Source organism: Erithacus rubecula (genome assembly GCF_903797595.1).
Source record: "Erithacus rubecula genome assembly, contig: scaffold_524_arrow_ctg1, whole genome shotgun sequence".
Lineage (NCBI taxonomy): Eukaryota > Metazoa > Chordata > Aves > Passeriformes > Muscicapidae > Erithacus > Erithacus rubecula.
This window is the reverse complement of record NW_027635814.1, coordinates 889-17,176: the sequence shown is the minus strand read 5'-3', so window position 1 is coordinate 17,176 and position 16,288 is coordinate 889. Positions and strand designations below refer to the sequence as shown.

At 58.7% G+C, this 16,288-nt stretch overlaps 1 protein-coding gene across 1 annotated transcript; it reads left to right on the top strand.

Annotated features, from left to right (window-relative positions):
* Positions 1–5,564: 5,564 nt before the first annotated feature.
* On the top strand, positions 5,565–15,700 carry ATP1B2 (ATPase Na+/K+ transporting subunit beta 2; the record flags this gene model as incomplete). The annotated part of the gene is made up of 6 exons (XM_079332784.1): positions 5,565–5,736; positions 8,674–8,802; positions 9,944–10,048; positions 11,905–12,110; positions 13,915–13,971; positions 15,677–15,700. Coding segments are annotated over exons 1-6 (633 nt in total), but the record flags the coding sequence as incomplete, so codon positions are not given.
* Positions 15,701–16,288: the final 588 nt, after the last annotated feature.

Genomic DNA, 16,288 nt, shown 5'->3' with positions numbered 1-16,288 from the left:
ACGGACCCCTCCTCCTTGGGGACCTCTCCCCTAAATCACCGACTCCTCTTCTGTGGGGACCCCTCCCCAAAATCACCGACCCCTCCTCCTTGGGGACCCCTCCCCTAAATCCACCTACTCCTCCTCTGTGGGGACCCCTCCCCAAAATCACCGACCCCTCCTCCTTGGCGACCCCTCCCCTAAATCCACGAACCCCGGATATCCAGGACCCCCCCAGTGTCTCCCCCCCCCCCCCGGTGACCCCAGGACCCCCCCCCCCGTGACCCAGGGAGACCCCGGGGTCCCGCGACCCCCGCCCTATGGACCCCCCCTCACTGACCCCCTGGGACTCAAATATCCCGGACCCCCCAGGACTCCCTGCGCCCCCCCCCAAATCCAGGAACCCCAACCTTTGACCCCCAAATACCCGAGACCCCCGACCCCCCCCTAAATGACCCAATGGGACTCAAGTACCCAGGACCCCCAGGGGTCATCTTGGGGACCCCCAGCTCTGACCCCACGAGCCCCAGCCCCCTCTCCTTCATTCCTTAGGGACCCCCGATCCCCCCAGTGCGACCCCCCCCCTTTTAATTCCATGAGACCCCCGCGCCCCCAGGAACCTCAGAGCGCCCAAACATCCCGAACCCCGCGACCCCCAATATCCCAAATATTTGGAGCACCCCAATACCCTGAACCCCGCGACCCCCACCCGTGTGACCACCCCCTCGGGACCCTCCCCCACGACCCCCGCCCCCCCCCGGGGACCCCCCGTTCTCACCTGCGCAGCTGCCCCGACCCCGCGGCGGGTCCCGGTGCCCCGGGGCCGGATTAGCCCCGCCCGGGGATTAACCAAATCCCCCGGGGGCGGCCACCCCCGACCCCCCCCCGACCCCACCCCGAGCCCCCCCACAACCGCCCCTGGGGCTTCTCACCCTGCGGGACCCCCCCCGATCCATCCCGGGGAAACCGCCAATCTGGGATGCCCCCAAAATTATCCTGGACCCCTCCCCCTGCATTAACCTCGGGGGGTTCAGGTGCCTCGGACCCCTCCCCTTAATTCCCGAGACCCCCCATTAACCCCGGGCCCCCCCATTGACCCCGGGCCCCCCCATTGACCCCGGGGCCCCCCATTGACCCCGGGCCCCCCCATTGACCCCGGGACCCCCCATTAACCCCGGGACCCCCCATTGACCCCGGGACCCCCCCATTAACCCCGGGCCCCCCCCATTGACCCCGGGGACCCCCCCATTAACCCCGGGCCCCCCCATTAACCCCGGGCCCCCCCATTAACCCCGGGACCCCCCATTAACCCCGGGGACCCCCCCATTGATCCCGGGACCCCCCATTAACCCCGGGCCCCCCCCCATTGACCCCGGGGACCCCCCCATTGATCCCGGGACCCCCCCAATTGATCATGGAGGACCACTCCCTTAATTCGGGGGGATCTAAATGATCCTGGACCCCTCCCCCAATTAACTTGGATCCTGGGGGACCCCCAGAACGGATCCTGGGGGATCGATTGATGCCGGGGGGGGTCAATCGATCCCGTGAATTCGGGACCCCCTCCCATGGATTCGGGACCTCCCCCCCAGAAATTCGGGACCCCCCGGGAATTCGGGACCCTCTCCCATGGACTGGGGAATCCCCGGGAATTCGGGACCCCCCGGGAATTCGGGACCCTCTCCCATGGATTGGGGAATCCCCGGGAATTCGGGACCCCCCCAGGGAATTCGGGACCTCCCCAGGAGTTCGGGACCCCCCCCAGGAGTTCGAGACCCCCCCGGGATATTCGGGACCCCCTCCCACTGATCGGGGAATCCCCGAAAATTCGGGAACCCCCACAGGAATTCGGGACCCCCCCAAAAATTCTGAAACCCCCGGGAATTCGGGATTCCCCCCACGGATCGGGGAAACCCCCGGGATATTCGGGACCCCCCGGGATATTCGGGACCCCCCGGGAATTCGCGACCCCCTCCCAGTGATCGGGAAATCCCCGCGAATTCTGAATCTCTCCGGGAATCCGGGACCCCCCCGGGATATCCGGGACCCCCCCGGGATATCCGGGACCCCCCCGCAGTTCGGGGGGCCCGGGGGGGTTTTGGCGGCCGCTCCCGCCGGGACGCGCCGTTACCGGGGAGCCGCGAGCGCTCGGCCGGGCACGCGCGGCGGAACGGAACGGCCCCCCCGGGGTTTTGGGCCCCCCCCGGGGTTTTGGGGGCCCCCCCGGGGCTTTGGGGACCCTCCCGGGGCTTTGGGGACCCTCCCGGGGCTTTGGGGGCCCCCCGGATCTTTCTGAGCCCCTCCCGGGGCTTTGGGGGCCCCCCCGGGGCTTTGGAGACCCTCCCGGGGCTTTTGGGCCCCCCCGGATTTTTCTGAGCCCCCCCCCGGGGCTTTGGGGCCCCCCCCGGGGCTTTTGGGACCCCCCCGGAGTTTTTTGGGGCCCCCCGGATTTTTCTGAGCCCTCCCCGATCCTTTAGGGCCCCCCCGGATCCTTCTGAGTCCCCCCCGGGGCTTTGGGGGTCCCCCCGGGGCTTTTGGGGCCCCCCGGATCCTTCTGAGCCCCCCCCCCGGGGCTTTGGGGACCCTCCCGGGGCTTTTGGGCCCCCCCGGATCCTTCTGAGCCCCCCCCCGGGGCTTTGGGGACCCTCCCGGGGCTTTTGGGGCCCCCCCGGGGCTTTGGGGACCCTCCCGGGGCTTTTGGGACCCCCCGGATCCTTCTGAGCCCCCCTGGATCCTTCTGAGCCCCGCCCTCGATCCTTCTGAGCCCCCCCGATTTTTCTGAGCCCCCCCGCATCCTTTTGGGCCCCCCCGATCCTTCTGAGCCCCCCCCGATCCTTTTGGGACCCCCCCCGGATCCTTCTGAGCCCCCCCCGATCCTTTAGGACCCCCCCCATCCTTCTGAGCCCCCCCCCATCCTTCTGAGCCCCCCCCGATCCTTTTAGGACCCCCCCCGGATTTTTTGGGGCCCAAATTTGAGCCCTGCCCCCAAAATTTGAGCCCCCCCCCCCCCCCCCCCCGACTCCCTGCCGATATCTGGGATCCCCCCCGGAATTTTGGGGACCCCCCTCCCAATTCTTGACACTCTCCCCCCTCCCCCCCAAAATCTCTGGACCTCCCAAAAAAAAATCTGAGCTCTTCCCCCCCCCCCCACCAAAAATTCCTGAACAATTCTCCTCAAACGCCCCCTCCCCAAATTCTTGGAATTTTGGGTGACCCCCCCCCCCCCCAAAATTTGGGGATTTCCGAGCCCCCCCTCCCCCAAAATTTGGGGATTCCCGAGCCCCCCCACCCCCAAATTTTGGGATCCCCCCCCCCAGCCCCTCGTTTTGGTATTTTGTTTCCCAGGCTGACCAGTTTGGGACTGGGAGAACTGGGAGAGGGACTGGGAATGTTGGGGGAGGGGAAGGGGGGGGGAAGTTCCCACGTTTGACCTCGAGTGACCCCGCGCAGGCCCCGCCCACAATTAACGAGCCCCGCCCCCTCCTCGTTAATTACCGAGCCTGGGGGCTCCGAGGGCTCCCAGTGCTCCCAGTTCCCATTCCCAGTGCTCCCAGTCTCACTCCCAGTGCTCCCAGTTCCCATTCCCAGTGCTCCCAGTTCCCATTCCCAGTGCTCCCAGTTCCATTCCCAGTGCTCCCAGTAACCTCCCAGTGCTCCCAGTTCCCTCCCAGTGCTCCCAGTCCCATTCCCAGTGCTTCCAGTCCCACTCCCAGTGCTCCCAGTAACCCCCCAGTGCTCCCAGTCTCACTCCCAGTGCTCCCAGTTCCCATTCCCAGTGCTCCCAGTCTCACTCCCAGTGCTCCCAGTTCCCATTCCCAGTGCTCCCAGTCTCACTCCCAGTGCTCCCAGTACCATCCCAGTGCTCCCAGTCCCATTCCCAGTGCCCCCAGTCCCACTCCCAGTGCTCCCAGTTCCCTCCCAGTGCTCCCAGTTCCCATTCCCAGTGCTCCCAGTTCCCATTCCCAGTGCTCCCAGTTCCCATTCCCAGTGCTCCCAGTTCCCATTCCCAGTGCTCCCAGTTCCCTCCCAGTGCTCCCAGTCCCCTCCCAGTGCTCCCAGTTCCCACTCCCAGTGCTCCCAGTCCCATTCCCAGTGCTCCCAGTCCCCTCCCAGTGCTCCCAGTCCCATTCCCAGTGCCCCCAGTCCCACTCCCAGTGCTCCCAGTTCCCTCCCAGTGCTCCCAGTTCCCATTCCCAGTGCCCCCAGTCCCACTCCCAGTGCCCCCAGTCCCATTCCCAGTGCTCCCAGTCCCATTCCCAGTGCTCCCAGTAACCCCCCAGTGCTCCCAGTAACCCCCCAGTGCTCCCAGTCCCATTCCCAGTGCTCCCAGTTCCCATTCCCAGTGCCCCCAGTCCCACTCCCAGCGCTCCCAGTCCCATTCCCAGTGCTCCCAGTAACCCCCCAGTGCTCCCAGTCCCACTCCCAGTGCTCCCAGTCCCCTCCCAGTGCTCCCAGTTCCCCCCCAGTCCCCCCCAGTATCCCCCGCCCCCCATTTGAGCGCGGTCCCTTTAAGAGCCCCCCCCACCCCCATCCCCAAATCTTCAATGGGAGGCGTGGGAACCGCCGGGAGGCCACGCCCCCTCATTAGCATACAAGCATTGAACTCCCTTATATGGCAAAAGGGGGCGGGGTCGCGTGCTGAGGGCGGAGCCAGGCTATATTTAAACCCCTCATTAGCATAAGGGGCGTGGTTTTGGGCTCAGAAAGATTTATTTAGCAGAGGAGTGGACTGAAGATTGATTAATTAGCATAAAGGGCGTGGCTTAGTGCTGTAACAGTTTAAATTAGCATAAAAAATTAAGCTTCAATGTGGGGTAATAGCATAATTAATGAAAATTATAATTATTAGCACAAGGGACGGGGTGTAATTAATTAAAATCTGTTGTTATTAGCATAAGGGGAGGAGCCTCCTGGGGGTTTGTATGTCTGTATTAGCATAAGGGGCGGGGCTTAATTAATTAAAACTTATCGTTATTAGCATAAAGGATGGGGCATAATTAATTAAAAGTTAATTGCCGTAAAGGGCGTGGCTATTAAGGCTCTAGCACCCCTCATTAGCATAAAAGGGGCGTGTTTTCAGCGTGGGGCTCTTAAGAGGTACAGCCTTTAACTAATTAAGCCCCGCCCCTTGTGCTAATTAATGACTCTTTAACCAGCTCTTATTCTCATTAAACTTTACCAATCCCCAAACCCCTCCCCTTTATGCTAATGAGGAGCTATAAATGGCTTTACCCCGCCCCTTATGCAAATAAGATCCAAAACCCCTCCACAAGCCACGCCCCTTATGTAATGAGGGGATTAAAACACCCTCATTAACATAAAAGGGGGCGTGGCTTCGACGCGTTGTGTTTCCAGGGAAACAGAAGAGGGCGGAGCTAAGAGGAGATGATGTGGGCGTGGCCTGTGTGGACACGGGCGTGGGCTGTGGATATGTGGGCGTGGCCTGAGCAGGTGGGCGTGGCCCCGAGCCCATAAAGGGCGGCGGCGCGGGCGGCGCGGGGGAGTCGCGGGTTCGAGTCCCGGCGCGGGCGGAGCCGGAGCGGCGGCAGCGAGCGCGGCGGGGGAGGGGGGGGGACACCGAGTGACAGCGGTGTGGGGGGCGGGGGGACAGCGGGGAGGGGGAGGGGACGCCGAGACCCCCCGTGATGGCGCGGGACAAGGAGAAGAGGAGCTGCGGGCAAGTGGTGGCCGAGTGGCGAGCGTTCCTGTGGGACCCCCGCACCCGCCAGTTCCTGGGCAGGACCGGCTCCAGCTGGGGTGAGCTCGGGGTTTTTTGGGGGGTGGGGGGCGATGGGGTCACCCCCCCCCCCCCTCAGTTTTTGGGGTGGGGGTTTAAGGGGTGAAGCAGCTCTGGGAGTTTTGCCTCCTCTCTCCTTTAAATGGGATGGAGGGAATTTGGGGGACCCGTTAATTTGGGGAGGGGGTTTAGGGATTCACCCAGGAGACCCCACGGAAAGTGGGTGAGATGGGGTGGGGGGGCATCAGGACCCCCCAAAAAATCGGGGTGAGGTGGGATTGGATGCATTGACCCCCCAAAATATGGGGGTGATTTGGGGGGGGCTCCCCCTTTTCCGCTTTTAATTAGGGGTGGGGGAGGCGCTCAAAGACCCCTCCCCAACACCTGACACCCCCCCACCAATAAGAGCGTGATTTTTGGGGGACCCCCCCCCCCAATTGAATGGGAATTTGGGGTTCCCCCCCTTTTCCAGCCGCATTTTTGGGGTGGGGGAAGCGGAATTAACGCGGGACCCCCCAATGAGTTTAATTTGGGGGGGGGCGCTGCTTAAAGACCCCCCCACTCATTTTTTTTTTAAGGGGAAGGGGTGAACCCCCAATTTTTCCTTCATTCCCCCCCAAGAGGCGGCGGTGGGGGAGGGGAATTTGGGGGGTTCAAGAGGACAAATTGGGGGGGGGGGGCGGGGGTGGCTTTGTGCCCCCCCCCCCCATCTGTCGCGCTCCGGCTCCAAAAGTAGGTCACGGTCGGGGGGTGGGGGATGGGAACCACGGGGACCCCCCCCCACAAAATCGGGGGGGGTCTGACCAGATGGACCCCCCCAACCCCCCCCATGAACGGGGACACCCCTAAATTGGGGAGGGGCTGCCGGGGAACCCCCAAATTCCCCCCCCAAACCCCTCCCCCCCCCGCAGGGACAGATGGCTCAGATGGGGATTTAAACGTCTGGGGGGGGGATTTGGGGGGGGCTCGGGGGGGCTCCGGGCGGTTTTGGGGGGGCTCGGGGGGTTTTGGGGGGGGCTCTGGGGTTGGGGGAGGGGTCCGAGGATGTTTTGGGGGGGTCCTGCGGTGATTGGGGGGGGATTTTAGGGGGATTTTTCGGGATTTTGGGGTGAGTTTGGGGCGATTTGGGGGCTCCGAGTGCAAATTTGGGGGGGGGGGGGTCGGGGCTGATTTTTGGGGGGTCCTTGGGGGTATTTGGGGCAGTTTTGGGGGGTCTTGGGTCAATTTTGGGGATATTTGGGTCAATTTTGGGGATATTTGACCTTTCTGGGGTAAATTATTGAGAGTTTGAGGGTTCAGGGCAGATTTTGGGGGGTATTTGGGGCAATTTTGGGGTTTTTTGGGGGGTATTTGGGGCAGTTTTGGGGTTATTTGACATTTATGGGATGAATTAATGAGAATTTGAGAAGTTCGGGGCAATTTTGGGGGGTATTTGGATGGGATTGGGGCAATTTTGGGGGGTATTTGGGGCAATTTCGGGGAAATTTGAGGTTTATGGGGTAAAATAATGAGAATTTTGGGGGTTTTGGGGGATATTTTGGGGGATATTTTATATTAATGAGGAAAAATCGTGAGAATTTGGGGGTCTCAGGGCAGTTTTTGGGGGGCTTTGAATAGGATTGGGGCAATTTTGGGGATATTTGAGGTTTAGGGGGTAAATAAATGAGAAATTGATGGATTCGGGGCAGTTTTTGGGGGAAATTTTAGGAATTTTGAGGCGCCCGGGGAAGATTTTCGGGGATTTTGGGGCGATTTTTGGATATTTGGGGCAGTTTTGGGGGATTGTTTGGGGCTATTTCGGATATTTTTGGGGTATTTGATGTCGTTGGGGCGATTTTGGGACATTTTTGGGGTCCCGAGCCCCCAAATTCCCCCCGGCAGAGCCGATCCTGCTCTTCCAAAGTGAATTTTTGGGATTTTTCCCCGATTTTTGGGGTTTTCCATAAATTTTGGGGATTTTTCACCAATTTTGGGTGGAATTTTGGGGATTTTTCACCCATTTTCGGTGGATTTTTTTGGCATTTTTCACCCATTTCGGGTGGGAATTTTTAGGATTTTTCACCCATTTCGGGTGGGAATTTTTAGGATTTTTCACCCATTTCGGGTGGGAATTTTTGGGGATCTTTCACCCATTTCGGATGAATTTTTTGGGATTTTTCACCCATTTCGGGTGGGAATTTTAGGATTTTTCACCCATTTCGGGTGGGAATTTTGGGATTTTTCACCCATTTCGGGTGGGAATTTTTAGGATTTTTCACCCATTTCGGGTGGGAATTTTTAGGATTTTTCACCCATTTCGGGTGGGAATTTTGGGATTTTTCACCCATTTCGGGTGGGAATTTTTAGGATTTTTCACCCATTTCGGGTGGGAATTTTTAGGATTTTTCACCCATTTCGGGTGGGAATTTTTTTAGGATTTTTCACCCATTTCGGGTGAATTTTTGGGGATTTTTCACCCATTTCTGGTGGGAATTTTGGGATTTCCGACCCAGGGGGTTTTTCCCCACGGGGATTTCATTTTTGGGGTTCCTGACCCCCCCAAAATCCCCCCCAGGGCTGATCCTGCTGTTCTACCTGGTGTTTTACTCTGAATTTACACCAAATTTGGAGATTTTTCACCCATTTCAGGTGCGAATTTTGGCATTTTTCACCCATTTCGGGTGAATTTTTTGGGATTTTTCACCCATTTCGGGTGGGAATTTTAGGATTTTTCACCCATTTCGGGTGGGAATTTTTAGGATTTTTCACCCATTTCGGGTGGGAATTTTAGGATTTTTCACCCATTTCGGGTGGGATTTTTCACCCATTTCGGGTGGGAATTTTAGGATTTTTCACCCATTTCGGGTGGGATTTTTCACCCATTTCTGGTGGGATTTTTGGGATTTCCGACCCCAGGGGGTTTTTTCCCACGGGGATTTCATTTTTGGGGTTCCTGACCCCCCCAAAATCCCCCCCAGGGCTGATCCTGCTGTTCTACCTGGTGTTTTACGGGTTCCTGGCCGGGCTCTTCGCCCTCACCATGTGGGTGATGCTGCAGAGCGTCGACCCCCACGTGCCCAAGTACCAGGACCGGCTGCTGACCCCCGGTGAGACCCCCGGGGGGGTTTGGGGGGATTTGGGGTGGGGGGTGAAGGGTTTGGGGGGATTTGGGGTTGGGGGGAAAGATTTGGGGGGATTTGGGGTTGGGGGTGAAGGGTTTGGGGGGATTTGGGGTTGGGGGTGAAAGATTTGAGGTGGGGATGGGGAAGGATTTGGGGGGGATTTGGGAGCCCCCAGTGAGACCCCCGGATTTGGGGTGGGGGTGAAGGGTTTGGGGGGATTTGGGGTGGGGATGGGGAAGGATTTGGGAGGATTTTGGGGTGGGGGTGAAAGATTTGAGGTGGGGATGGGGAAGGATTTGGGGGGTTTTGGGGGGGGGGATTTGGAGTGGGGGGTGAAGGGTTTGGGGGGATTTGGGGTGGGGGTGAAAGATTTGGGGTGAAGATGGGGAAGGATTTGGGGGGTTTTGGTGTGAGGGGATTTGGGGGGGATTTGAGGGGGGATTTGGGGTGGGGGGTGAAGGGTTTAGGGGGATTTGGGGTGGGGGTGAAGGGATTGGGGGGATTTGGGACCCCCCCCATGTGTTTCCCCCTCCCCCTCCCCCCTGTGTCCTCCTGTGACCCCTCATGTCACCCCTCGTGACCTTTGTGTCACCCCCCGTGTCACCTCACTGTGACCCCAATGTCCTCAGTCCCCCCAGTGTCCCCAATGTCCCCATTGTCCCCCAGTGTCCCCAGTGTCCCCCAGTGTCCCCAGTGTCCCCAGTGTCCCCAATGTCCCCATTGTCCCCCAGTGTCCCCCAGTGTCCCCAGTGTCCCCAGTGTCCCCAGTGTCCCCAGTGTCCCCAGTGTCCCCCCAGTGTCCCCAGTGTCCCCAGTCCCCCCAGTGTCCCCAGTGTCCCCAGTGTCCCCAGTGTCCCCAGTGTCCCCCAGTCCCCCCAGTGTCCCCAGTGTCCCCAGTGTCCCCCAGTCCCCCCAGTCCCCCCAGTCCCCCCAGTGTCCCCAGTGTTGTCCCCGCTGTCCCCAGTGTCCCCAGTGTCCCCAGTGTCGCCAGTGTCCCCAATGTTGTCCCCGCTGTCCCCAGTGTCCCCAGTCCCCCCAGTGTCCCCAGTGTCCCCAGTGTCCCCAGTGTTGTCCCCGCTGTCCCCAGTGTCCCCAGTGTCCCCAATGTTGTCCCCGCTGTCCCCAGGGCTGATGATCCGTCCCTGCACTGAGGGTCTCGATGTCACCTTCAACGTGAGCCAGAGCCAGACCTGGCACCAGTACGTGAGAGCCCTGCACCAGTTCCTGGAGCGTGAGTGCACTGGGGGGGACTGGGAGGGACTGGGGGGGACTGGGGGGGACTGGGAGGGACTGGGATGGACTGGGAGGGACTGGGAGGGACTGGGAGGGACTGGGAGGGACTGGGATGAACTGGGAGGGACTGGGATGGACTGGGAGGGACTGGGATGGACTGGGAGGGACTGGGAGGGACTGGGGGGGACTGGGAGGGACTGGGGGGGACTGGGGGGCAATTGGGGTGGACTGGGAGGGACTGGGAGGGACTGGGAGGGACTGGGGGGGAATTGGGGTGGACTGGGAGGGACTGGGATGAACTGGGAGGGACTGGGATGGACTGGGAGGGACTGGGATGACCCTACCCCATACTGGGATGACTTTATCCATACTGGGACCCAACAAACCCATACTGGGATGATCCTAACCTATACTGGGATGACCTTAACCCATACTGGAACAACTCTACCCATACTGGGACGACCCTACCTCATACTGGGATGACTTTACTCATACTGGGATGACCTTAACACACACTGGAATAACCCTACCCATACTGGGATGGAATTAACCCATACTGGGATGACCCTAATCCATACTGGGATGACCCTATCCCATACTGGGATGACTTTACCAATACTGGGACAACCCTACCCCATACTGGAACAACCCTACCCATACTGGAATGACCCTACCCATACTGGGATGACCCTAACCTATACTGGGATGGAATTAACCCATACTGGGATGGAATTAACCCATACTGGGATGACCCTAACCTATACTGGGATGGAATTAACCCATACTGGGATGGAATTAACCCATACTGGGATGACCCTAATCCATACTGGAACAACCCTACCCATACTGGGATGACGCTACCCTATACTGGGATGACCCTACCCATACTGGGATGACCCTACCCCATACTGGGATGACCCTACCCCATACTGGGATGACCCTAATCCATACTGGGATGACCCTACCCCATACTGGGATGACCCTAATCCATACTGGGATGACCCTACCTCATACTGGGATGACCCTAATGCATACTGGAACAACCCTACCCATACTGGAACAACCCTACCCATACTGGGACAACCCTACCCCATACTGGGATGACCCTAATCCATACTGGGATGACCCTAACCTATACTGGGATGACCCTAACCTATACTGGGATGACCCTAACCTATACTGGGATGACCCTAACCATACTGGGATGACCCTAACCTATACTGGGATGACCCTAATCCATACTGGAACAACCCTACCCATACTGGAACAACCCTACCCATACTGGGATGACTCTACCCCATACTGGGATGACCCTAATCCATACTGGGATGACCCTAACCATACTGGGATGACCCTACCCCGTACCGGGATGACCCTACCCATACTGGGACAACCCTACCCATACTGGAACAACCCTACCCCATACTGGGATGACCCTACCCCATACTGGGATGACCCTAATCCATACTGGGATGACCCTAACCTATACTGGGATGACCCTAACCTATACTGGGATGACCCTAACCATACTGGGATGACCCTAACCTATACTGGGATGACCCTACCCATACTGGGATGACCCTAGCCATACTGGAACAACCCTACCCATACTGGGATGACCCTAACCTATACTGGGATGACCCTACCCCATACTGGGATGACCCTAATCCATACTGGGATGACCCTAACCATACTGGGATGACCCTACCCCGTACCGGGATGACCCTACCCCATATTGGGATGACCCCACCCATACTGGGACAACCCTACCCCCTACCAGCACATCCCAACCCCCTCCCAGTTTGGCCCAGCGCTGCTCCCAGTCCCCACTGTCCCTCCCTGCCCCTCCCCCAGCCTACAACGACAGCGTGCAGGCCGCTCGCAACGCCGCCTGTGCGGCCGGGCGCTACAACGAACAGCCGGACGACAGCGTCCCCAACTACCCCAAACGCGCCTGTCGCTTCAACCGCTCCCTGCTGGGGCCCTGCGCGGGGCTGGGGGCGCACGGAGACTACGGATACGGCACGGGACAGCCCTGCGTGCTGGTGAAAGTCAATAGGGTCAGTACTGGGTATACTGGGATGGACTGGGATGGACTGGCATGGACTGGGATGGACTGGGATAGACTGGCACAGGCAGCCCTGCGCGGGGCTGGGGCCGCACGGAGACTACGGATACGGCACGGGACAGCCCTGCGTGCTGGTCAAGGTTAACAGGGTCAGTACTGGGGGGACTGGGATATACTGGGATGGACTGGGATGGACTGGGATGGACTGGGATGGACTGGGATGGACTGGGATGGACTGGGGGCACTCCCTGCTGGGGCCCTGCGCGGGGCTGGGGGCGCACGGAGACTACGGATACGGCACGGGACAGCCCTGCGTGCTGGTCAAGGTTAACAGGGTCAGTACTGGGTATACTGGGATGGACTGGGATGGACTGGGATGGACTGGGATGGACTGGGATGGACTGGGATGGACTGGGATGGACTGGGATAGACTGGCACAGGCAGCCCTGCGCGGGGCTGGGGCCGCACGGAGACTACGGATACGGCACGGGACAGCCCTGCGTGCTGGTCAAGGTTAACAGGGTCAGTACTGGGGGGACTGGGATATACTGGGATGGACTGGGATGGACTGGGATGGACTGGGATGGACTGGGATGGACTGGGACAGGCAGCCCTGCGCGGGGCTGGGGCCGCACGGAGACTACGGATACGGCACAGGACAGCCCTGCGTGCTGGTGAAAGTCAATAGGGTCAGTACTGGGTATACTGGGATAGACTGGGATAGACTGGGATGGACTGGGATGGACTGGGACAGGCAGCTCTGCGCGGGGCTGGGGGCGCACGGAGACTACGGATACGGCACGGGACAGCCCTGCGTGCTGGTCAAGGTTAACAGGGTCAGTACTGGGTATACTGGGATGGACTGGGATGGACTGGGATGGACTGGGATGGACTGGGACAGGCAGCCCTGCGCGGGGCTGGGGGCGCACGGAGACTACGGATACGGCACGGGACAGCCCTGCGTGCTGGTCAAGGTTAACAGGGTCAGTACTGGGTATACTGGGTATACTGGGATGGACTGGGAGGGACTGGGATGGACTGGGATGGACTGGGATGGACTGGGACAGGCAGCTCTGCGCGGGGCTGGGGGCGCACGGAGACTACGGATACGGCACGGGACAGCCCTGCGTGCTGGTCAAGGTTAACAGGGTCAGTACTGGGTATGCTGGGTATACTGGGATGGACTGGGATGGACTGGGATGGACTGGGATGGACTGGGATGGACTGGGATGGACTGGGAGGGACTGGGATAGACTGGGACAGGCAGCTCTGCGCGGGGCTGGGGGCGCACGGAGACTACGGATACGGCACGGGACAGCCCTGCGTGCTGGTCAAGGTTAACAGGGTCAGTACTGGGTATACTGGGTATACTGGGATGGACTGGGATGGACTGGGATGGACTGGGATGGACTGGGATGGACTGGGACAGAGGGTGTGGGGAAGTGTTGGGTTGTCTTGTTGGAACTGGGAGCACTGGGATGGACTGGGATGGACTGGGAGAGACTGGGAGGTCACTGCTCCACACTGGTTCATACTGGTTTATATTGGTTTATACTGGTTTATACTGGTCTGTATTGGTCCATACTGGTTTATATTTCTTCACACTGGTTCATACTGGTTCATACTGGTTCATCCTGGTTTATACTGGTTTATACTGGTTCATACTGGTTCATACTGGTTCATACTGGTTTATACTGGTTCATACTGGTTCATACTGGTTTATACTGGTTTGTACTGGTTTATGCTGATTTATACTGGTCCATACTGGTTTAAACTGGTCCATACTGGTCTCGCAGGTCATCAACTTCTTCCCGGGGAAGAACAAGAGCATCAACATCGTCTGCGCCGCCAAGGTGACGTCACCGTGTCCCCCCCGGTGTCCCCAAACCCCCCAAGTGTCCCCAGTGTCACCAATGTCCCCAGTGTCCCCAATGTCCCCAGTGTCCCCAGTGTCACCAATGTCACCAGTGTCCCCAATGTCCCCAATGTCACCAATGTCCCCAATGTCCTCAAAATCCCCACTGTCCTGACTGTCCCCAGTGTCCCCAATGTCCCCAATGTCACCAGTGTCACCAATGTCCCCCAGTGTCCCCAATGTCCCCAGTGTCCCCAATGTCCCCAATGTCACCAATGTCACCAATGTCCTCAAAATCCCCACTGTCCTGACTGTCCCCAGTGTCCCCAATGTCCCCAATGTCACCAGTGTCACCAATGTCCCCCAGTGTCCCCAATGTCCCCAATGTCACCAATGTCCCCAATGTCACCAATGTCACCAATGTCACCAATGTCCCCCAGTGTCCCCAATGTCCCCAATGTCACCAGTGTCACCAATGTCCCCCAGTGTCCCCAATGTCCCCAGTGTCCCCAATGTCCCCAATGTCACCAATGTCACCAATGTCCCCCAGTGTCCCCAATGTCCCCAATGTCACCAATGTCCCCCAGTGTCCCCAATGTCCCCAGTGTCACCAATGTCCCCAATGTCACCAATGTCACCAATGTCCCCCAGTGTCCCCAATGTCCCCAATGTCACCAATGTCCCCCAATGTCCCCAATGTCCCCAGTGTCCCCAATGTCCCCAGTGTCCCCAGTGTCACCAATGTCCCCCAGTGTCCCCAAATGTCCCCAGTGTCCCCAGTGTCCCCAATGTCCCCCAATGTCCCCAATGTCCCCAGTGTCCCCAATGTCCCCAGTGTCACCAATGTCACCAATGTCCCCCAATGTCCCCAATGTCCCCAATGTCCCCCAGTGTCCCCAATGTCCCCAATGTCCCCAGTGTCCCCAGTGTCACCAATGTCCCCAGTGTCACCAATGTCCCCAATGTCAACAATGTCCCCCAATGTCCCCAAATGTCCCCAATGTCCCCAGTGTCACCAATGTCCCCCAATGTCCCCAATGTCCCCAATGTCCCCAGTGTCCCCAATGTCCCCAATGTCCCCATTGTCCCCAGTGTCACCAATGTCCCCAATGTCCCCAATGTCCCCAGTGTCCCCAATGTCCCCAGTGTCACCAATGTCCCTAGTGTCACCAATGTCACCAATGTCCCCAATGTCCCCAATGTCCCCAGTGTCACCAATGTCCCCAGTGTCCCCAATGTCCCCAATGTCCCCAGTGTCACCAATGTCCCCAGTGTCCCCAATGTCCCCAATGTCAACAATGTCCCCAGTGTAACCAATGTCCCCATTGTCCCCAGTGTCCCCAATGTCCCCAATGTCCCCAATGTCCCCAGTGTCCCCAATGTCCCCAGTGTCCCCAATGTCCCCAGTGTCACCAATGTCCCCAATGTCCCCAATGTCACCAATGTCCCCCAATGTCCCCAGTGTCCCCAATGTCACCAATGTCCCCCAATGTCCCCAGTGTCCCCAGTGTCCCCAATGTCCCCAGTGTCCCCAATGTCCCCCAGTGTCCCCAATGTCCCCAGTGTCCCCAATGTCCCCCAGTGTCCCCAGTGTCCCCAATGTCCCCATTGTCCCCAGTGTCCCCAGTGTCCCCAGTGTCCCCAGTGTCCCCAGTGTCCCCAGTGTCCCCTCTGTCCCCTCACTGTCTCTTGTCTCTGCCCAGCGGCCCCGGACCAAGGGTGACCCGGTAAGGGGGGAGGGGTTGGGTCCCTCTGGAGCATCCCAAAATCCCCAAATCCCAAAAAACCAAAATCCCCAAATCCCAAAAAACCAAAATCCCAAAATCCCCAAATCCCAAAATCCCAAAATCCCAAAATCCCAAAATCCCCAAATCCCCAAATCCCCAAATCCCAAAATCCCCAAATCCCAAAATCCCCAAATCCCAAAATCCCAAAATCCCCAAATCCCAAAAAACCAAAATCCCAAAATCCGCTTCTTTCACCCCAAAATTCCTCTAGGAATCCCAAAACCCCAGAGTTTCACCCCAAAATCCTTCAAAGATCCCCAAAATCCTTCTACGAATCCCAAAATCACAGAATTCCACCCCGAAATCCTTCAAGAATTCCCAAAATCTGCCGGATTCACCCCAAAATCCTTCTAGGAATCCCAAAAATCACAGAATTCCATCCCAAAATTCCTCCAGGAATCCCCAAATCTGCTTTTCTCACCCCAAAATCCCTCTGGGAGCCCCAAAAATCAGCCCCAGGTCCCATCAGTTCTCCCCAAATTTGTTTTTTTTTTTTTTTTAATTTTCCCCCAAAATTTGGTGATTTCA